The sequence below is a fragment of the Leptinotarsa decemlineata genome, unplaced genomic scaffold (assembly GCF_025532065.1).
Source record: "Leptinotarsa decemlineata unplaced genomic scaffold, Ldec_3_MD MMD2_tig00001393_RagTag_RagTag, whole genome shotgun sequence".
Taxonomy (NCBI): domain Eukaryota; kingdom Metazoa; phylum Arthropoda; class Insecta; order Coleoptera; family Chrysomelidae; genus Leptinotarsa; species Leptinotarsa decemlineata.
In genome coordinates, this window is record NW_027412562.1 from 4,481,392 (window position 1) to 4,504,260 (window position 22,869).

General features: G+C 35.1%; 2 protein-coding genes across 3 annotated transcripts in view; one reads left to right on the forward strand and one right to left on the reverse strand.

Moving 5' to 3' along the window:
• The window catches only part of LOC111515532 (uncharacterized), a 177,677-nt gene that overhangs the window by 55,653 nt on the left and 99,155 nt on the right, over positions 1-22,869 (forward strand). The window lies entirely within an intron of this gene.
• Positions 7,503-22,869, reverse strand: part of LOC111515641 (lipoprotein lipase) — an 82,350-nt gene continuing 66,983 nt past the window's right edge. The window contains exons 4-6 of the mRNA XM_074175850.1: positions 16,513-16,695; positions 13,274-13,424; positions 7,503-7,959 (exon numbers count right to left, since the gene is read on the reverse strand). Coding sequence (XP_074031951.1) covers positions 7,896-7,959; positions 13,274-13,424; positions 16,513-16,695 — 398 coding nt within the window. The 3' untranslated portion in view covers positions 7,503-7,895. The remainder of the gene's footprint in view (positions 7,960-13,273; positions 13,425-16,512; positions 16,696-22,869) is intronic.

Genomic DNA, 22,869 nt, shown 5'->3' on the forward strand with positions numbered 1-22,869 from the left:
ATGTTCTGGAGTAATCCTACATTTCACTGTACATATTTTGGCTTCTCTTTTCAGTCACCATACTGCTCCTTGGCCGAGATAAAATAAAAATTGAATCAAAACTTTCCATCCTTCGATAAAACACAAAGTCTGAAATGAATGTCATATAAATAAAAGGGGCCTACTGAATATACCACCTACCGTAAGTTGTCGGAAGTCAGCTTTAACAAAACTAGGCTCAACATTTATTTTGAAATTATTTTAACGAAAATACGAAGTTTGTGGAAACCATTGACATTAGAAAGAGGACATTGTCGCATACACTACAGAGGGCGCTGGCTGACTGGATGACAATATGGCTAATACACCAATAACGTTGAATTTTTTATTTTTTGGTGGGTGGCATGAATGCATAATTGATTTATTTTATAAGGGTTCATGAGCATTAGAAAACCATTTGAAAATACAGCTGGTTAATTCTATTTAGAATTATATTTAGATATAACTTGTACTATATCAGATATCGAGGCAAATATTATTGCCCATTTTTATGCTTAATTCGTGGATTCGAGCGATCTTATTATTGTATATTTATTCGTTTGCTGGCTTTATTCTTAAAAAAATGAATGAATAATTACAAAAAATTATTGGTTTATTCGGCATTGAAAATGTATGTCATGTCGGATCCATTCTGCTTGTTTTTGCAACATTGAGTTTCAACTTTTTCTTAGCTGACAGCTCGTGTAGGAACAATTCGTTTTTTCATCGAGTTCAGTTTGTGTGTGTTTTAAAAGTGTTTTAAAGATATATTTGAATATTAATATGGTGCATTCTTGTGCTGATTTTAATTGTGCATAAATGCATAAGAAAACAGAAAGCACATTGGTTTATAAGTGAGTTATTTTATATAATGAGTTTAGGTTCTCAAAGGATAAAATGATAAGAGAAAAAAATGGGTGAAAGTATTGAAAAGAAAGAACTACAATCCTTCTACTCTTCCAATACTTTAAAGAAATCATTTAAAAAGTGACTATAAATGAAAGGGGAACGAAAATATTGAATTTGATGACAGAGTTTTTTATTTTAACTTCAAGTATTCTCCACAGAAAGTATGAAACGAAATTAATTGAATTTTATCATATGATTAATGGTATTATTACCTCAGAAGCTTTTGTTGGATCAGTTCGAGTACAAGTGGGGATGCATATAATGCTACCCTCCTGATATGTCCGTCCAGTATCCTCTCAAGTCCTTTCTGCAGGAAGGATGTAAGGCTGATTGGTCGTACCGATTTGGGGTGTGGGTCTCTCCGGCCCACTTTAGGTATATATACCACACTTGCTGCCAACCAACTGGGTGGTATATCCAAACTAGCTTTATACAATTTTGTGAGAATAGGTAAAATCATTTCTAGTCGGTTTTGAAGAAGAGCTGGAAATATACCATCCTCTCCGGGAGATTTGAAAGGCTGAAAAGACTTGATAGCCCATTCAACTACCGGTGCTGTGATAACCTTTTTTGCGACGTCCCAGCCTCGAAGATGGGCGGTCTGTTGTTATCAAGAGTCAGATTTCCAGGAAAGTGATTTTCTATCAAACGTTCTAACGTTTCTTTACTAGAGGTCGTAAATGTTCCATCGTGTCGTTTAAGCGACCCAATTTCAGCAGTCGGCTCTCTAGAGAGAATCTTGTGAATTCTTGCACTGCGAGGTAAATCAGAGATACTCTCACAGAACTTCCTCCAAGACTCCCGTTTTGCCTTTCTAATTTCCTTGTTGTATGACACTAGAGTGGTTTTATAAAGCTCCCAGTTACCTGACTCTTTAGATCGATTGAATAGTCGTCCAACTCCTTTTCTTTCATTTTCAAGGATTTTGTTCCACCAAGAAGAGTTGCGGTTATCTCTTTTGACCCTCAGTGGACAGTTCTCATGATGGGATGAGATCACTGCTTCGCGAAATTGCGTCGCTACTGTATCCATATCATTACAACTGTAAATAGTACTGAATCCGTCCTCAAAGTACGTCCTCCAATCAGTGGATTTTGAGTCACGATATTCCACTACTGGTCTTAGACCTGTTTCAATATTGAAAAGAATATATCTATGGTCTGAACAAGAAGGTTCAGTAGATACATACCAATGGTGTATCTTGTTGCTCAGAGAATGTGAGCTGATGGTGAAGTCTAATACCTCTTGCCTATTGCTAGTGACAAAAGTTGGATCTGAGCGCTCATTAATTACAGACAGCCCCTTCCCTAGTATATAATCGAAGAGTAACTTTGACGGTTTATATTCGTGCTGCCCCACGCTGTATGGTGTGAATTGGCATCACATCCCATTACTATTGGTAGTTTGTTCCTTTTGCTATAATCGATAAGTCGTCTAACAGCAATAGGAGGTATAATATCCGAATCTCCCGGAAAGTAGGCGCAGCAGGCGATAAAATTCGTTTTACCCTTCTTGCCCGATAGGTAAATTTGGATGGCTATACCACATCTTGGGTGCAGAGGCCTGTAAGCAAAAAATGATAAATACATTTCCTGATGACCAGACATGCTCTGGGTTTCACCTCAGGGCACACTATTACCTCACCAGGAATATTGCTCAGTCCGGTTACTCGCTCTGTATTTCCTGTCCATGGTTCCAGCAGGAAGGCAAGGTCGATTAATTCATGACAAAGACTACACATTTGAAAATATACAGTGCTGGGACAGACAACAGTGTCATAATTATCAATACTGTTTTACAACTTTCACGATATTTCATGTCAAAAATTAGTCTCAGAATTAGTTTCTGTCCTATGAATACCCTGTTGAAATCCGAACCGCACCTCCAAGGCATGTATATAACACAATAATTCAGCCACACTTTCATTACTGCTCATCACTATTATTTTCTCTAGACCTTATTGAAATAAATCAACTCCAAAAGTTGCAAAACCGTGAGATGAGAATCATTTTAAAAACAAATAGATATACACCTATTATTAATATATTTAATACGTTGAAATGGTTTTCTGTATCACAAAAAATCTATTATCTTTCTATTATTTTGTTTACAAGATACTGAATAATTTAGCACCAACTCATCAGCTATAATATCCCAAGGACATTGATAACTAACGAAATAATTTTATCACAGTTTTCGAAAGCACGTTATTTGGTAACATCCCGACGCCGAAGGCGGAGGGATGTCACCTAAAATAACGTGCTTGAGGAAGTTGTGATAAAATTATGAGTTATTTATCAATGTTCGAGGGATATTCGGTGAGAAAATTTTTTGCAATTCGAACAAAATTATTTATTGAACACACAGTTATTAAAAGAACAATTCGTATAATGATATTTCGTTGATCTTGCTGTATTTGCCTCGGTTACTGCATAGGTGTTTCCACACATACTATTGATTATTTGGTTATGATGTTCCTGATCAATATTCAAATAAGGTTTTATGGAATTTCCATTATTGTGCCCAGTAATTTTCAACAATTGCTGTTCTTGAACTCCACTCTTAGCTAGTTGACTGACTGCAGTTGCTCTATTAGAGTGATTGGTTATTTTCCTCTGTTTCGTATCCAAGCCAATTGCTTCAGCAGCAGATTTCGTCCATCCGTTGATTATATTTCTACCCAGAGGCATATTGTCATACCAGTTATCGCTTCCTGTCTTCCAGTGACGATTTGACCTTGAAAATAGTCTATTTGTCTTGATATTTGTGCCTCGTTTTGATAATAATTTAATGAATAATCTGACAGGACAAGCATTGTTATCACTATTTTGAACTAACCATTTGCTAGAGGCGCAGTTCTTTGAACCCACTTGGCAGGTTTTACTGAAAATTGGATTATATTCTATCCTATTAGTTGGAGATCCATTGTTGTCCTTTTCGATATGAAAATAATCAACTAAGCAAGCAGCACCTTCACCACCTCTCCAAGCCAATTCCACCGCTGCTATGTGATAAAATTTGCGTAGGAGTCCTATAGGGGTATTTTCATCCCAAAAGTTTATAATTTTACTCATTTCATTTGAAGTTAATGGTACTGAGCTTGTTTTGCGTTTAGTGGGATCTGTTTGTAAATTTCTTCGTGCTGCGTCGCGTGCATTCCGCGCTTGTTTGAATGCAACACTTTTAAAGGGGTCTAGCATGATATTATACTCCTTGTAATACTTTTCTTGTAATAATTTGCTTGTTATATTCCATACGGTTTTAAGTAGCCTCCTTAAACTCTGTGCTATCCTTTTTTCTCATATCAATCGCCCAATCCTTGAGTATTAATGCAAGCTCTTCGAGAGTACGATTTCCATCCAATTCATATTTTCTGGCGTCACAAAACTCCATAAATATTTTCCAAGTGTATTTTTTACTATTGACAGTATTTTTTGGTGTATTTTCTTCAATGATTTTGTCAATTGCCGCATCATTTTGAACACCAAAGCGAGGAAGTGACATTTTCGAAATAAATTGAATTACTGAAATGTCAAACAACTTTATTGTGTTGGTTGCTTAGCAATGTCATGACATAAGTGATAACTACCCGTGAAAACTATCCATGGGTAGTTATCAGTGTAATGATGGTTTCATTGGTTATTTCGACACACATGACTAGAAATAGACAAATTTGATAGGATAATTTTTTTGGCAAAAAATTTTCAGTGTTATGATGGTTTCATTGGTTATTTCGACACACATGACTAGAAATAGACAAATTTGATAGGATAATTTTTTTGGCAAAAAATTTTCTCCAAAACTATTTGATTCTTCATGAATATGTAGATACCCACTTTCACCAGAAACCGGGATAATTTTACACCCATAGAACAGATCGTAGAAGTACAATGAAATCTTTGTGTTTCGAAGGATTCTATGAGTTTAACCAGATGCCTGCTTCAGTGAAAAATAGTTCTTCCCTTCATAGCTTAAAAGAATCTCAAATGTTTCATAATTAATCAGTGAATTTTTATTGTTATGTCGTTCATCGGGATATTGTTCTTAGTTTGTTGTGAAGATATGTAATCTTAAGGTGCGTGTTCACCAAAAAAGCGAGTACGACCGAGCACGAGCGAGCATTCGTGTATGTTTGCTCGTGTTCGCTCATGTTCGCCCGTGTTTGTCCGACATATTGATGTCTCGTCCACACCAGAGCAAATATCTTCAAGTTCGTAGTCGTAGTTGATCCATCTACTTTGTGCGGGCACCTTTTGATGTACCATCTTCTTCTCGATCTTTTCTGAACGCGAACAAACATACGTTCGCTCGCTAGCCCGTACTCACTTTCAAGGTGCGTATTCACCAAAAAAGCGAGCACGAGCGAACAAGCGCGAACAAGAGTGAACGAGTATTCTGCATCAATAATCGGCTGGTGAGTACGGGCTAGCGAGCGAGCGAACGTATGCTTGTTCGCGTTCAGAAAAGATGGAGAAGAAGGCGGTACATCAAAAAATACTCGCACAAAGTAGATGGATCAACTACGAATACGAACTTGAAGATATTCGCTCTGGTGTGGACGAGACATCAATATGTCGGACAAACACGGGCGAACATGAGCGAACACGAGCAAACATACACGAATGCTCGCTCGTGCTCGCTTTTTCGGTGAATACACACCTTTAGGTGAACATATTTGATGCAATTATTTTCAATTTTAACTTACCATTCGTGTGTATGTGTGTGCGCGCATGTAACTCTTTTTATGTTGTGAATATACTCACTTTTAATTACTTTGGAAATCTCCGTAATGTATAATGTCTGGTTCAAAAAATTATTCTATATGTATGTATTCTATTTATGCCTAAATTGGTTTCAAGTGAATGTGTATATTAGGATTACTATTTAAATAAATATCTATCTATCTATTCAGGAAAATATGTGAGAAAGCCATTGCATAGTAGATTCTGATCAGACTCCTTCAATCTACACAGTTTTTCATTTGATTCATTGCAAAAAATAATTTATTGAATTTCTTGCGGACACCATCAATATGAGCGTTCCAATTCAAAGATTCATCCACAATTGTTCCCAAGAATTTTACTCCATGTGACATAATTATTTCATGAATGTAGAACACTAAATCTTGAATATTACTTTTTCTGTTATGAAAATTCATTGTTACTGTGTTTGAGGTGTTCTAGACAAGACAATTCACACCAAGAAGATAATGCTACTACTTTTGGCCGCCACGTCATCCATAGTGTGTCCAGTGACTGTAACAGTGGTGTCATCTCACCACAAATTTAGACACATCATCAATGAATATAATAAATAATGATAGTCCTAAAGCTGAGCCCTGAGGAACGCTCAGTTTAGGGGCATAATCATTTGACAATTTGCCTACATAGCTTCCATATTTGACTGACATACAGCGCTCCTCCATATAGAGCCATCCCAATAGATTGTTTGGGAGACCAATACATCAACTTATTAAACATAAATTCTCATGACAAAGTGTCGAATTCCTTAGACAAACCAAAGAACAGACTTATAACAAAGTTACTCAGCTATCTCGATAAAGTTCACTTTCTGGTCATTCAAAATTATTTTGAGGACTTTTTTAATTTTTTCGTCGGAAACCGTCTCTTTGGGGCGTCACGCGGCGTTGGATGCTCTTGGCTCCTACCGAGCAACGTCTAAATTGGTAGCAAATGGACAAAAACGACTCTCCTCAATAGGAAGACTTAACAGAATGTCTCTGGTCTAGATCCCTGGACATACTGGCCTGGAAGGCAAAGAGGCTGCTGATCATCTTGCAAAGGAGGGTGCTGCAAGCAGCTTCATTGGATCAGAACCTGCTATTGGCAACGCTTTAGGCTTTGCCAAATAAAGAGTGAACACCTGGATGGCAAGAAGATTTACGGACTTCTGGCACAATCTTCCAGGATTGCCACACTCCAAGGCGTTTATTCACCCTTCGATGCTTGATACCAAACTACATTAGGGGTGAACTACGATGACTAACATGCCTTCTTACAGGTCACTGTCATTTGAATCATCATATGCAGAGACTCGGACTGTTAGAAGACAGTGGTGTCACCTCTGTTTGGAAAACGATGAAACAGCAGAGCACATACTTTGTGCCTGCCCCGCTGGGCATTAAATCAGGTTTTTAGAGTTCAGCAGAGCCGTACTCTTACCGTCTGACCTGAAAGAATACTCACCATACAAACTAATCGGCTTCATTAAGAAGCTTGGTTTTTATGGTCGAGTGTAAATAGGTGTAAGCCACAATAAACTCCTGCGGGTTGCGGTGGAGGGTCGAATAGACCCACTCACTTTGCACCTAACCTAACCTAACCTTTGGGGTGTCCAGTGCGTGCATCGTGCTCTTTTTTTTTCACCTCGTTAAAACTTAGCAGACCACTTCTCAAATTGATATTGATGTTCAACTTGATCGAAAAAAAATTTTTGGTTGTTGTTTCACTATAGTTGAAAATATCATCCCTTGGTTTGTGAGGATATATATTAAAAACAAAATGAAAATATACAATTTATTGAATATTCAATTACAGTCTCATTAAACAGGTCATATATACTGATCTGAGGATCTCAGGAACAGTATACCTATATATACCTATTCAAAAAACACACTATTGTGAGATTGACACTGAATAGTTTCACAAAAACGCAACACGTGTTTCGCCATACAATGGTGATTATATTCGGGCGAACTAACCAATAATATTGCCCAATAATATTGCACAATAAAGTGTGTTTTTTGAATACGTTACATTTTGGGTTGAAAAAATATCACTAGTAAAGCATTTTCACCCATTTGAACTTGTAAATATTTGTTGAACATGTAGATCATTTCTGTTGGGAAAGGTATATTCTACGTCATCATCAAGATTTTTGTTTGTGTTCACTATAATGTCTATTGTAGATTGCTGAAGTCCACAATAGATTGTAGATTTTGGTTGCAATTATCTTCTCACGCCGTAAGGTTTGCTCTCATGTGTTATCAGGTAGAAGGATCCTCTAGTTCTCCTGAAATAATTCTGAATTAGATTCTGGTAATAATCGAACTGATAATAATTTCAACATTTAGTTATTGTAAATGACAATTATTTCATGTTACATGACAAAGTTTAAACATTTGCTGCATTCGTTGAAGTTTTGAACTGGCTCAGCACTCTTCCACAGATTTTTCATGAAATTGAGATGAAAATGAAACACGATTTTTTATGGACCTCTCTGAGGATTGTCAACAATCTGAAAAAAAATGTAATGGAAAAATATTATATTTATCAGTTACTTGTCGCATTTGATGATTCTGTCTATTTTTAACACCTGTATTCAGTTTCCCATTTAAATTATTTTTTGAGATTGGGAAAGGTGAAAATTACCAAAAATTTCGATAAAAAACGATGATTTTCTCCTCAAAAATGACATTCAACCGATTTCTTTCAATACATCTACTACCATTCAGCAAACCTCTCAACTTTGTTGAAACTTTAATCATTGAATATGTACTATGGACTCATTTTGTAGTCATTAACAGTTTCAACAATAATATTCAAAAACAACAATATCCAAAAATGAATTAAAGTTAGCCAAAATGTTGCTGCAGATGTTGCTAGGTTGTCTGCTAGGTCTTGTGCCATTATTCGTTTCTGAGAAAATTGAAACAATAAATGAAAACACTCTTATAATCAAAGGAAAGCTGAACCTCAATTCGACAATGAATGATGAGGTCTGTTCAGAAATTGAATGTTCAAATTTCGCGAAATACGTAAATTCGATTGATGATTTTTTTATGTTGCTCCACTCATCGCGATCATATGTTCACAATTTCAGTTGTTTAGCATTTTCAGTTTTTTCTATGTTTTTTACCACTTTTATTTGTAACTAACGTTACTGCAGTTACATTTTCAAACTTATACATGTACAGTGCTTTTCATTAATGTTCCTTTTATTTTTTGAAATGGTCATCTCAAAAAATTGAAATTTGGGATAATGACATTGATGCATGAATACTCAATTTTGAAGTGATATTGATAGATGAAACTTTCAAGATGGCGACTGGGCGCCATCTGGGAAAAAATTAAACGGAAAGGGGGGTCTTGTGATACATCTTTTTTGAAGCTCCTGACAAATGCTTCACAATTCTAGAATATAATGTCAATATATTCAACTACTACAAAATGGCGGAACTTTTAATAATTGTCTGAATACATTGACATTTAACTACATAATATGAGGTAATAAGCTTGAGGTCAGCTCAGAATTTGCTCTAAATGGTTTCTTTGAACTTCTTGACATATGAACAGCCTATCCGATATTTCACGCGAAACATTTTCGAACACAGTAACGTCAATATCTCTACAAATATTTATTATTCTCTGCCGTATATCCAATATTGAAGCAGGTTTAGTTCCGTACATCTTTTGCTTCAAATAGCCCCATAAATAAATCCAAAGGTCTCAAATCTGGCGAGCGGGCTGGCTATTCTGTAGGACCTCGATGGCCATTTCAACGACCGGGAAAAGTATTATCCAAATAGTTTCATACTTGTCTGGAGTAATGTGGTGGTGCTCCATCGTGTTGGAATACAATATCCATATCGAATTCATTAGGATTCGTTTCGACGATTTCAGTGATGAGAGGGTCAACAGTAGTTTCCAGCATATTCAAATAGAGTTTCCCTGTTAAATTTTAATCAATGAATAGAGGTACTACAATGTGGTTTCCCAATACTTTGATTTTTTAATTACTTACAAACTTTAATTTTTTCTGGATATTGGGTATGTGTTTCCCCGAAAACGTGAGGGTTGGCGTCACTCCAATAACGGCATTTTTGTCTGTGAACATTGCCGTTTGAAAAAATGTACATTCGTTACTAAAACAAATATTTTGAAGATAGGTAGGATGCCTTGCAATGGTATCCGTCATGATTTCGCAGAATTCTGTTCTTCGATCAGGGTCATTTTCAGTTAATTGGTGTACCATTTTAATTTTGTATGGATGATACCTATTTCTCTTTAAAAGTCTCCACACAGTAGAAGGAGACACCTCACAAACATTCGCGACGGAATGAGTGGACTGTTCAGGATTTACTACCATCTCACCAATTATATGCACTTGCTGTTCTTTCGGAATGAACGGATGTTGTGAATTTGGATACAAGTTCCCTCAAATATTTTCTACAGATAGGACGATTCGGAAATCGTTCATTGAAAATCCTTTCGATCTCGTGAAAGTTACGCGTTGCACTGTAATTAAAAACCGCTCCAATTTTTTTTTTCAATGGACGAGAATTGATCATTCAAGAGATTGTTACTAGTAAAACCGAAAACTAAATGAGAATATTCTAACTGAACAATGATGTGCATTGTCGTACTGTCATTTTTTGTCGTTTATATAGACAAAAAATAACTTAACAAACCTTATCGGGTTGTTGGAATAGTCATATGGCAGATAAAAAGGAGTATTTCTAGAAATATCGATATCAATATGTTTATCTTCAGGAAATTATTAAATGTTCCGCCATTTTGTAGTAGGTAAAGATATTGACTTCATATTACAAGGTTGTGAAGTATTCGTCAGGAGTTTCAAAATGATGTATCACAAGACCCCCCTTTTCATTCATTTTTTTCCCAGATGACGCTCAGTCGCCATCTTGAAAGTTTCATCTGTCAATTTCACTTTAAAATAAAGTATTTATGCATTAATTTCGTTTTCCCAAATTTTAATTTTTTGAGTTGACCCCTTCAAAAAATAAAAGGGGGAACATTAAAGAAATACACTGTATGCATATACATTGTATAAGTTACCACTTTCATTTGTAATTAATGTTAGTGCAGTTCCGTCCTATAAGTAACAAATAAAAGTGGTGAAAAACATAGAAAGTTTCAATTCGCATTTCTTCATTATGATTTCCTACTACGTAGTAACGGCTACATCCATCAATTCATTTTTAGTTCATTGGTGAGAGGCATGAAAGAAGTGATTTGCGTAAAAAATGCATCAAAGAATTTTTATAAAATTTTGTGTGAAAAATGCAATTGAGTGTTCAAAAACACTGACGGTGGCATATGGAAATCGTTATCTGAGTCTGAAAATGTCTTACAAGTGTTGAAAGCTTTTCACATAAGGTCGAGAAGATGTGAAGACGACGCTCATCCTGGACGCCCCAGCACATCAACAACCGATGAAAATGTTGAGGAAGTGAAGAAGATTGTTATGGAGTATCGGTTGGCTCATGATATGTAATTTTTTCGGAAATTTTGGGCATGAGGTGCGTGACAGCGAAGTTCGTTCCATAATTGCTGAATTTTGATCAAAAGAACCGTCGCATGAGCATCGTTCAGTGAATGAACGGAAAGGTTCATAACTGGTGACCAATTATGGGTATATGGTTAAGCTATAATAAGGTCTCACAGGAAGCAAGTCTTTCAACTCTTTCTCAAGAGCGCTAAGATCATTTATTGTTTATATAGCTCGAGGAAGGTGATTGAATATTTTGAGACCATTGTAAATAATGGAATATTTAACTAGGGTCGAAGAAGGCAGCGCTAATTTGAAGCTGAATTTCGCCTGGTTTTCAAAGAGAAGTCAAATCGTTTTGTATATAAATAACGAGACCACAGTTAGGATTCTGTTAGAGACGAGAAAATGCCGACATATGCATCGTATTGCACGTTTTTGTATCAGTGATATTGATCGTAGGCATGCGATAGAAAACACACCCTAAAAGCAAATAATATAATGAAGATGGGATTCGAAGAAAGAATGATAAACCATTTTAGCTACCTTACATCCAAGCTCTAATGCAGTTACTCGTATTGCATAACAACCAGAGGATAGGTTGGATTTTAAACTATCTACATGTTTGTTGAATTCAAAATTATTGTCAATGAACATGCCAAGGAATTTAGAAGTTGTTCAGTGTCAATTTGAATATTATTTAAATGTACAGCTGGAATCTGGCAACGATAGCACTACTTTTATTTTTGAACTCAAGCTCAAGAGATTTGAGTCAAACCGGTCTTTCATTTCTCGTGATGTCACCCTCAATAAGTTCATACAACGTATGGTTGCCAGCGGCATGCCATAAAATTGTGGTATCATCAGCAAATGAAGTAAATTTACCTTGGATGTTAATATATTGTAGGTAATTAAAGTAAATCAAGGGTGAAAGTGGACCCAGAACAGAACCTTGTGTGACGCCGCAACTTATACCTACATTTGAGTATGAAGTGGTTTTGACCACCTGGGTGCGATCTGCTGAGTATGATTTAAACCACTTGAGACTTACTCCAGTTATACCGTATCTACTGAGTTTCCGTAAAATAATTTTATGATTCACGCAATCAAATGCTTTGGCCATAACTACAACCACATCCACTGTTTCTTTGTCATTTATGTTGGAATCAACATTGTATAGCATCGGAAGTGTTTTTTTGCTGCTTTCGGAAACCAAACTGGAAACCAGAAAGCAAAGAAGTTTTGTTTTAAATAATTTTTCTATCAATTTAGCCATTACAGAGATTAGAGAAATTGGACGAAGACAAGGACGAAGACCAGTCCAGCTGATGAAGCAAACACGTCTCGAATAAAATTTATAGTGTAACGAATCCGAAGCCACCCCTGACCGATATGTCGGTCAGCGAGCAAACACATGACATCACCGCAAAGGAATGCAGTCGGTAACCGCCGATTAAACTATAGTTGAGTACCGAAACGACTACAGAATTGTAGAACAATCGTTACCGATATATAAGGTCGGCTTCTCGTCCAGAATCTGGACGAGAGTTCAGAAAGTGAATCGAGCGGTTAAACAAATAAAATAAGCGTTAAGTGCTAAGTGTTGTAAATAAATTAGTTTGTGATAGTGAAATATTGTTGGAAATAAATTTGTTAATTGTTTAAACTGTTACAATAGTGTGAACATTCAATGATTATTATCATGGATTTATTAAATTTCATCAAGTTAATTCACAAATCAAATACTCTTCATTCGGGTGAAAGATAGTTCAGGACCAAAGCCACTGGGTATATTCAACCCTCCACTACAATCCACGAGTGTTTATTATGACCTGGGTGAAAGGTAAAGCGTTACAGTCACTATTTATAGTCAGTAGCTTCAGTTGGGCACATAATATTGGCGATGGGATCTTGATTGAGTAATATGGTATTGGAATATTTTGGATCGACTCTTTTCGAACGAGTTTGGCTTTTAAATTGATTGAAGGAAGCCGTATACACGTCCATTCAATGAATAATTCCTACGAACGTCCATAACTCAGATTCTGAGCCGGAGCGATACAAAGTAACTCACCAAATCGTAGCAATAACTTACGGAGTGTTTACGTAGCCCATGTATGCGTCTACCGAGAAATTGCAATGTTTATCGGATCCTCTCCAAACGGTGCATCTGGTGGCTGGAAAAGCTCTTTCGTTCCTCACCGATTCTGCATAGAGCCTCCAGGCTCTTACGTGACTGCATGCGACTGAAATGAATATATTGATACGTAAAAAACCAATTAAGAGGATTAGAGTAACGATATTTTCCTTCAGAATACATTATCTTCCATTTCGTTATTTATTCCGACCATATATTTGAGTTATTATGCCTTTGATATTACGGAAAATTGGATAAGTGATGGTTGAGTTGCATTGTCGCTATTGAAAAGAGTTCATTTCAGCAATTACCTCCAATTTCCCATTTCATAATTTGATAAGAATTGAACATAATGTAGGTATTTGACAAAATGGTTAAGACTTTCACGGCAGAGGTTTTCAGTGTCACTATTTTCCGGGTTTGAAGGCCGTGCATTTTTGGAGTTTCTTCCTGACGTTTCGCTGGCGCGAGTGGCTAGCTTCCTCAGACGTTTATACATCCTGAGTTTATATCTTCGATAACTGAATATTACGACTGCTTAACGCGTATTTATGTTGACTCCTCAGGTACTTTGGTGTGCTAATACCTGTGTAGTCAAAGTAAACGATATTGTGTACACTTAAAGTTGGCGGTACTCTCAAAAGCCAAAGAAAACAATGCATAGAAATGAACCGGCTGCGAATTAGTCAACGTGGACTGTAGAATTGGCGGTTCGTATTGGATAATTTTTACTAACCAAGTTTTATGATTGGCTGAAGTGTCATAAAATAAATTTGAAGTCATGTTACGGTGACGAATAGAAATCGGAGAATGCGGGGATGGTTATCATCGTCGTGTAATCAATGTTCAGTTCGGCAACTGATCGCGATTTTATGTTGAAATACGATACTGGTGCAGTTATAATTACTTGAAATTTTTGTTATCTGCTTGAAATGTGGCGTCCTTGGATAAGTACTAATAGTAATAACAAGTTTGATAACAACGCAGACTCTTTCCAGTGTAGTGATTCCAATAGCGATGGTGAACAATGCGAGAAAGATTCGGATGCATTTGAATATTGTAATACAGAGAGTATGTTTCAATGAATATGAGAATCTACATCTGAAGTTTGGTTTCGAGGGAAACAAACTATAACTAGTAACATCAGATTTGACCAAAATTCTTTTCTCAACTGTACGTAAAATAGATAAGAACAAACCTTATGAAAGCAGGACGCGATGTGACACAGGATTATCAAAACCTTTAGTTGTTCATCTAATAAAATCATTGGAAAAAACAATATACGACTGTTAAAAGAGCAATGAGATTCCAACAACTGAAATCATAAGGAAGAAATTGATTACTTCCAGCCATAACGTGAGCTGCTGTAACAAAACTACCCAGAATTGGATAAAGAAACTGAGATTTAGATTTAAAATAAAAAACAAACGTCAATCAGATGCGGAGAGCAGAAGAATAGAGGAATTGACTAACAAATAACTGAATATAGACAAGAACAACGGCAAATTTTCTATTTGGACAAAACTTGGTATGACATTCACGACACAGTTACGAAAGGGTGGACTGATGGTTGTACGCCTAACATGCCTGCAAACAAAGGACCAACTACCTGAAGTTTTACAGACGAAAACATTTGAAAAAATGTATGCTCTTGAGAGTATTCCTGAAAAGTATGGACACACCATACTGAGACTTTCCCCCTATTTTTGTGTTTTCAATCCCATCGAGTTGATTTGGGGAAAATTGAAACAAATCATCAGGCGTAAAAATAATTTTCCAAAATTTGATAAGACAGTAATAGAGATAATTGAAGAAGAAGAATCTAATATTACCTGGATTTGGTAAATTGTCAATAACGTTCGTTGATCCTTATCTACTTGCCGTCATGCTGTTTACTTTTCTTGAACTTCTTAGATAGTATTTGATATTTGAATTGAAAGGGTTATATATTTTTTTTTTGTTTCAGGAGGACTTTCTTTCAGTTTGTGTCTGAAACTTACTTCTTTGCATGATCTACACATCCATGTATAGAGTTACTTATTTTCAAATTGATTACTTCTTTCCTTTCTTTGGAAGATTCTCTCATCCCTTTTTTTGTATCAGATGGAGTAGTAGAAAGCCAAAAACTTTCCCAAAAATATTTGATATTCTTGTTTAAAATCTTCATTAATATACAAAGATCCTAAGAGAGGTCGTCCTCATCTGTTCATCAGAATAAACATTTTTTTTATTGAATTCTATACACAGATGAGTATATCCCGAATGCATTACCAATCAAAAATTGTTTTTCATGACTATCCTTAACAAAAAGGTGACTTTTTTTGTCATGTTTCGGCCAGAGCCCTTACAGTTCTGAAACAAAATTTGGAAAATTTCTATAGAACGTTTTGGGGCAGACAGAATTGGTTCCACAGAAAATTTCAATATGTGCAATAGGTTTGGAGTTAGAAAATGAACTTTTCTTATGCCATCGTTATGTTCAGTACTATCGAAACTACAAAAAAATTTTGACCAACTGCTTTGTACACTTTATTGAGAGGAACAAAAAATGTCTCATGAACATTTTTGGCACTTATAACTATTCAAGAACTTTTTTGTGAGATTTTGACGGGACAGTTTACAAAACCGCAACATATACGACGTCTGTTTTGGTGAATTTCCACATCTTTTTTTACATCTTAACTTGTTTATAACTTTTGCAATTTTTTTTATGTGCTACGGAACAGTATCCGGTCATTTTTCTAGATATCCTTCCCTATCGAATGAGCTATCACACGTATTTTGCCGACCATTATCTCTATTTTTCACCATTTTCAGTTTGTGAACAATACTATAATTCCAAAATAGTAGGCAGTAAATTCTTAAAAATGACTGACGTTTTTGCCTTAATCTGCGTCTTGTAGTGGCGTACGGAAATTATATCAAACAGGTGAGGAAAAATGGTGATGAAATATAAGGAATTACAATCTTGACAACAATGTGTTCGTTTAAATACAATTATATTCCTGAGAATTTAGTGCTTACTATTATGGAATTGTACTATTGATTAGTATGCGAGTAGCCCTCAGAGATATGCATATTTATCGTCACACATATACGATAAACAACGTAATTTTTTCTGAAATTACAACAAATGATTTTTTTCCAAAAATATCAATAAATCGTTAGTATAGTGAGGAAAAGATTCAGATACTCACGAACTTGATCGACAATTCTCTGTCTAACCAAATAACTAGGTTGGCATCCAGGTTGTAGTGCTCTTCCACCATTTGGATAAAAGTCAGCATGTCCTACAGATAAAGGAAATCCGAAAATTCCCGAATCTGTATGAATAACGTCAACATATTCAGCGTCATTTGAATTGAGTCGTTTGGAAATATCTGAAAACAATAATGGCGTTTGATAGAAACTGAACAGACGAAAAAAACCTGAAATTATGTGTTATATTTTCAACATCCAATTAACTCAAAATGATTAAAAACGTTTAGTGGAGATTAACTGACTCACTATACAGCTCGATGACCATCGGTTAGCCGTATTTTGGGAAATAATAATAAAAATGAGAAAAAACTGTCTGTTTCGTAACGACTTTTTTTTGTAAGTAACGTTACTGCAGTTTCGTCCTTTAAGGACATTTTGAAACTGATACAATAAATAATTAGATTAATATCCAGAAAACTGGCAAATTCAGGTTGTTTAATATGCTTCATCGAATGAAAATAATGGCGTTTCACCAACACTTCCTGTTATACCGGAAGTTGGTACCAACTTCCTTAATTCAAACTCTCGCAACATTCTATAGTATGTTACAGTATCCTTCACCATTCAAATTTTCATCATAAATATAGCATCCAACTGTCGGACATTACGCCTAATTTCAGTATTATCTTAGGAGAATATTTTAGAAAACTTCATTCTTCTCATCAAATAGTTGTTACATTATAATGATTACTAGCGAACCGCCCCGGCTCCGCACGGCTGCAATGCTGATACTAAATATATATTCACGCACCGGACATTTAAGGACATGGATAAACAGTGATGAAAATGTAACTTTATTTTATGAACGCACATCTACAACATAAAACGTACCTACATAAAAAAAAATCAGCCTTCGAAAATATAACCGTACGAGAAACATTGATGAAAAGGTAATTTTCATATGTAAACGGGCCCCTTTTATCACCAGGAGGGAGACCCAGTTGGAATATTTGAAAATCTTCTCTTAGTGCGCATCTAAAACTTAAGAAGCAATATGTGTGATTAATGACTCGTTTATTTTGTGGAAATTCATGATCACTTCAATGAAATGCATAAAAACAATTTTGGATAATTTCCACTAGTTATAATAATAATTATAATAACCTAAGAAGCACCTATATACCACATTTCAGCTTCCTAGGACTCACCAATACGAAAAAACAGAGATGAACGAGTGTTAATAAGTCAGTGAGTTTAGTATTTATAAGTATAGATTTTTCACTTATAATTTTTTTTTTGAGTCATAACTTGAAAATGTTCAGGGTTACACTTTATAGTTAACGAAATAACCAGCTTCGGTTTCATCAAAAAATGTATGCACGATTGGGGTTCAATGGCTACATAAAATTGGGTACTCCTGCTGTAGCTACAAACATGGAACGACAATCGATGCAGTTTTATCTTGATATCTTTTAATTTTCATTCGAAAACATTATTTGTATCTTATTTATCATACTGTAAGCCTATTGTCTCGGTCTTACAATCACCACAGTAATTACTGATGCATCCGATAATGAAAATAATAAGTAAAAATAAAAAATCTATTAAAAAAATGTTAAATTATCGATGAAGCATATTGAAAAACCTATATATGCAACTATATTGTACAAAAACGAGTTTTGAGATGTATCGATAATCGTGTAGAGCTATTTTGAAAACATTTCGTGTTTTGACGCTTCCATTTTCAAAACGTTTGTCCATGTTTTTGAAAATAAGAAAACTGTTAACCGCAATTCGGATATTCATTGTTATGGAACAAGAAAAATGCAACATTTTCATGTAAATTTAGCATAAAGAAAAATAAATTAATGTGCTACTGATCATTTTGGCCTCAAAATATTTAACAATTTCCCAGAATAATTGCCAATTCCAACTCATGTAAGCCATGTCGATGAATGGAAATAAATATTGATTGATTGAATGTTCAGGATATAAATCCTATTATTCCTCAAAATACGGCTAGCCGACGGTCATTGGGCTGTGCCATGTATAAACAAACATCATGGTGTTTCATTTTTAGGCGATATTTTTTTTGGTCCTACCTGAAAATCTGATAATGCATAGAAAAAAATATATATTCCCGTTGGAAAAAATGTTACGTCAATTAGAGGCTTCGCTCATTCGAAAATTCGATTTCTCATATAAAAAACAGAAGAAAAATTTTCAACTCTATTTTTCGCTATCAAAACACTTTTCAATCAACATTTTTTGAGTTGTAAAGCGGAAAAGATGAATGTTAATGCTAACTGAAATCAAATTTTCTTGAAATTGGAAGTTTTCAATCTTACAGTAAATATTATTCACAATAGACATTGTGAAGATATATATAAAATTGATATTCATAGATGATAATTTCAATTCAGTGAATAAATATTGTATACTTCAATGTATAAATCGTTAGAATTATTGAAATAATTTTTTTTTCTTTCATTTCTGCGTTTATGGTATAGTTCAAGTAAAAGATATAGTGCCCCCTACCTTCCAGCAGTTCCCCTTTAATAACACACACAACGCGGTACTCATCGCTACATTCTGTTGGTCACTGTAACTTGACTTCAAATTAAATTTCATGACTTCTCAGCCAATCAGCCAATTCTTCAGTCCACGTGGACTAATTCATTGCGGCATAAGGCTCGATCCAGACTATGATGCCGTTCTCGATCCGATCTCGCTCCGGTCTCGGTCCGTTCCCGGTCCGGTAAAGTATTCTCAAACAAGAAATAATCAGAGTATTCTCACTATCGTATCGCTCTGGTTCCGATCCGGCATCGCGCCGGTACCGGTTGGTCGAAAAGAATATTTGACTGGAGCGAGACTAGAGCGAGATCGGACCTGTCATGACTTGTACCGACAGTGTGAATACGTTTTTGTTTCAACTCCAGTCTTTCTTCGGTCTTGCAAGGAGACGTTACATTTTTTTTCTAGTCATGACTAGTAATAAATCATGGGATTCTAAAAAAGATAAGTACTTTATTTGAGTTATTTATAACATTTGATCATAAATAATAAACTTTTCTTTGTCATCTATCAAATGACGATACAACGTTGATATTCGCCTTCTTCATTTCTCGTTAGTAAACTTGGATGTATCCACATTCTTCTTGTAATTTTTTTCATTTGTATTATGTTCGTCCAAACTAATAGCTATTATCGCTAATTCTTCGATTGAAAAATTAAATGCCATTTTTTGGCGAGTATAATTTACCGAATTATTTCGAGAAACGTCCTATGTCGACCATGGATCGAGACAGACTGAGTGTGGAACTAGTAGTGTAGACACAGCAAGATCTGATCGGACCGAGACCGGAGCGAGATCGGACCGAGAACGGCATCATAGTGTGGATCGAGCCTAATTCCTTTGTATCGGTTTTTTTGGCCTTTGACTTCGCCGCACCTTTAAGATTACTATATCGGTTACTTCGACTATAAAAATAATGTTTGTTTATTAGTATTCAGGAATTGTTTTCTATGCATTGCTACAACTTGCAATAAGTATTGTTTCTGTTCCTCATTATAAGTTAAGCTCCGATTATATGATTCCATCAATTGAACTCCTAGTTCAGCAGTATCATTTACGGCGCGTATTTTTTTTTTAATTTTTGAGCATGTATTATAATCAGAATTCCATTGATCTGGATGTAATTATGTAAATTTGGTGGGAAGTTGAAATCGCTCAAATAGATGTATCGAATTTTTTCATGTGAAATCTTACAAATTTACAGTTATGCAGGAATAAATCTCGACTTTTTCTATATTAGTTTCGCTAGCTTTTGATTCATTGATTCTATGATTTCAATTTTAATTTCTGAGCTTACATCATCATCAAGAAGTGATGAAGTGATAAGTTCTTCAGACAAATACCAGAGATAAGTGCTAATTTTTTGAAGCTGCTTCTGAATTTTCTTATTGATCGTTTTATATTCCAATAAATTTTTAAAAAATCCAAATTTTGTCGCTAAGTTTCAATAAACATCAGCGCACAATGCCATGCATGCAATACAGATATGACTGAGTTCTTGGCTTTCTACTCTGCTGAGGAAAAATTGTTCCTGAAACAGGAAAATTTTCAAGCAATAAATGGCTTTCGAAAGCCATCGTACATCTTCAAAAGTAGTGTTTTTCCTGAAACGGTTTCCCAAATATACTGACGGTGTCTCGAGTAAAACTAGAAAAAGTTTTAAAATTAAAATATGCGCAAAAATTTGAATTTAAGTTCGTTGATATTATGATTTCACAGTAACTATGGTTTGCAACTCGTCAGTGCAAGGTTCCGCTTTGAATACCCTAGTGATGGCTATAAATAAATCCTTTTCCCTTGGAAATTTCCCTCCATGTCTAAAAACAGCTATTTTAATTTCTCTTTTCAAAAGCTGTCCAAACCAAAATAACTTCAGACCTATCTCCATGCTGTCAACACTCTCAAAAATCATAGAAAAAATGGTGAAAAAAAGGGTATTAGCTCTTCTTTATAAATACAATATATTATCTAACTGTCAATTTGGCTTTCAGAAGGCGAAAGGCACAAATGATGCAATCTTTTCCTATCTTGAACATGTCTACACACATCTCAACAATGGTGAGGTCGTAGCTGCAGTATTCTGCGATTACTCCAAAGCTATTGATTGTATAAATCATGAACTTCTTTTGCAAAAGTTGAACTATTATGGCTTTAGTGGAGCGTGTAATTACTGGTTCAGGTCTAACTTGAGTGATAGAAAACAGTTAGTAAGATCAAACGAAAAACTATCACACACTAAGGATATCTTATGGAGCGTTCCACAAGGATCAGTACTGGTCCCGATTCTCTTCCTTATTTATGTAAATGACCTTGTATCTCTCTCAATTCAAGGAATTTTTACGATCTTTGCGGATGCCACCACGCTCCTTTGGCATGAAAAAATACTTCTAATATGAAAGAAACTATCTCTAGTGATTTAGAAGTTATGAAAAAATGGTGTGACGCAAACTACTTGTGCTTTAATATTAAAAAAACTAACCTACTCACCTTCAGCTATAATATTAAAAATTTATACTTGAATGGACAAATTCTTGAGAATAAAAACTAATCCAAATTCCTGGGAATCTTCATGGATAACAAATTAAAATTTGATCAACATATTTCAGCTTTGAATAAAAAATTGGCATCAGGATGTTATGCACTTCCAATAGTTTCAAATGAACTGAGTTCTTCCACAACAAAAATGGTATATCATTCCCTGTTGAGTCCCACCTGAGATATGGTGTTGCCTTCTGGGGATTTTGCAGTCAACAACTTTTTTATTCAGTGTTTGTTTTGCAATATTTTCTATTGTTATATTTTATCTATTAGATATGTGAATTTAGTTTACTTGGCTACCCATCTTGAAGAAAAATTTGGATAGTGGCGAAATGGCAACAGACTGATATCGGAGAGCACGTTGTATTACATCGAATGTTTCAGTTGTCAATGAACAACATTGATGGTCCAGTCATTATAGTAGGTTCACCTCGGAATTCGAGATACCCAGCTGTAAGTCTGTAAATACTTGTATATTGTCTCAAAACCTACATATGGTAGGGTGTAAGCAACTATTAAATTTCAAGGTCAAAGGTCACAAAAATGGTTTTTTTGCGCTTTTTTTGGAAATATCTCATTTCCTATGGGTTTTTTTGCTATTTGTATTTATTATCAATATTGTAGAATACAAAATTCTCTACAAATTTTGTTGAAAAAAATTTTTTATACGGTGAACCGTTTTCGAGATAGAGGGCGGAGAGCACGCGGTCACAGCATCACTTCAGGTCAACCGGTGCCTCCGGTCGAAAACGCGCCATATATAGTTGATGAACTATCGATAAATCAATGATTATAAATATTTGTCAATTTTTATTAATTATTATATTATATTTTATCATTTCTTTCCCAACTTATCCACTTTTTATTCAGTATTAATTTATTTAACAACACTTACCTGCCCATGTAATTGCAGAATTGTTAATGAAAATATAGGAATTATATTTGAATTTTAACCTAATTAATATTTATAACTTCTTACATGATGAAAAAAAAAACAAATAAATTATGAATTAATATTTTTATTAAAAAATTTAAACATTTATTTTTATTGAAAGTAAAGAAATGGAATGAAGGGTACAAAAACTACAATTTATAATTTTAATCATCTTCTTCATCTTCATCGTCGTCTTCTGGCTACTGGTAAATTTCAAACTGGTCTTCATTATCGTCTTCAACGACATTTGTCTCAAGTTCTTCCATGATTTCGGGGTCAAAGGTTCCATCTTCGTTAATGACG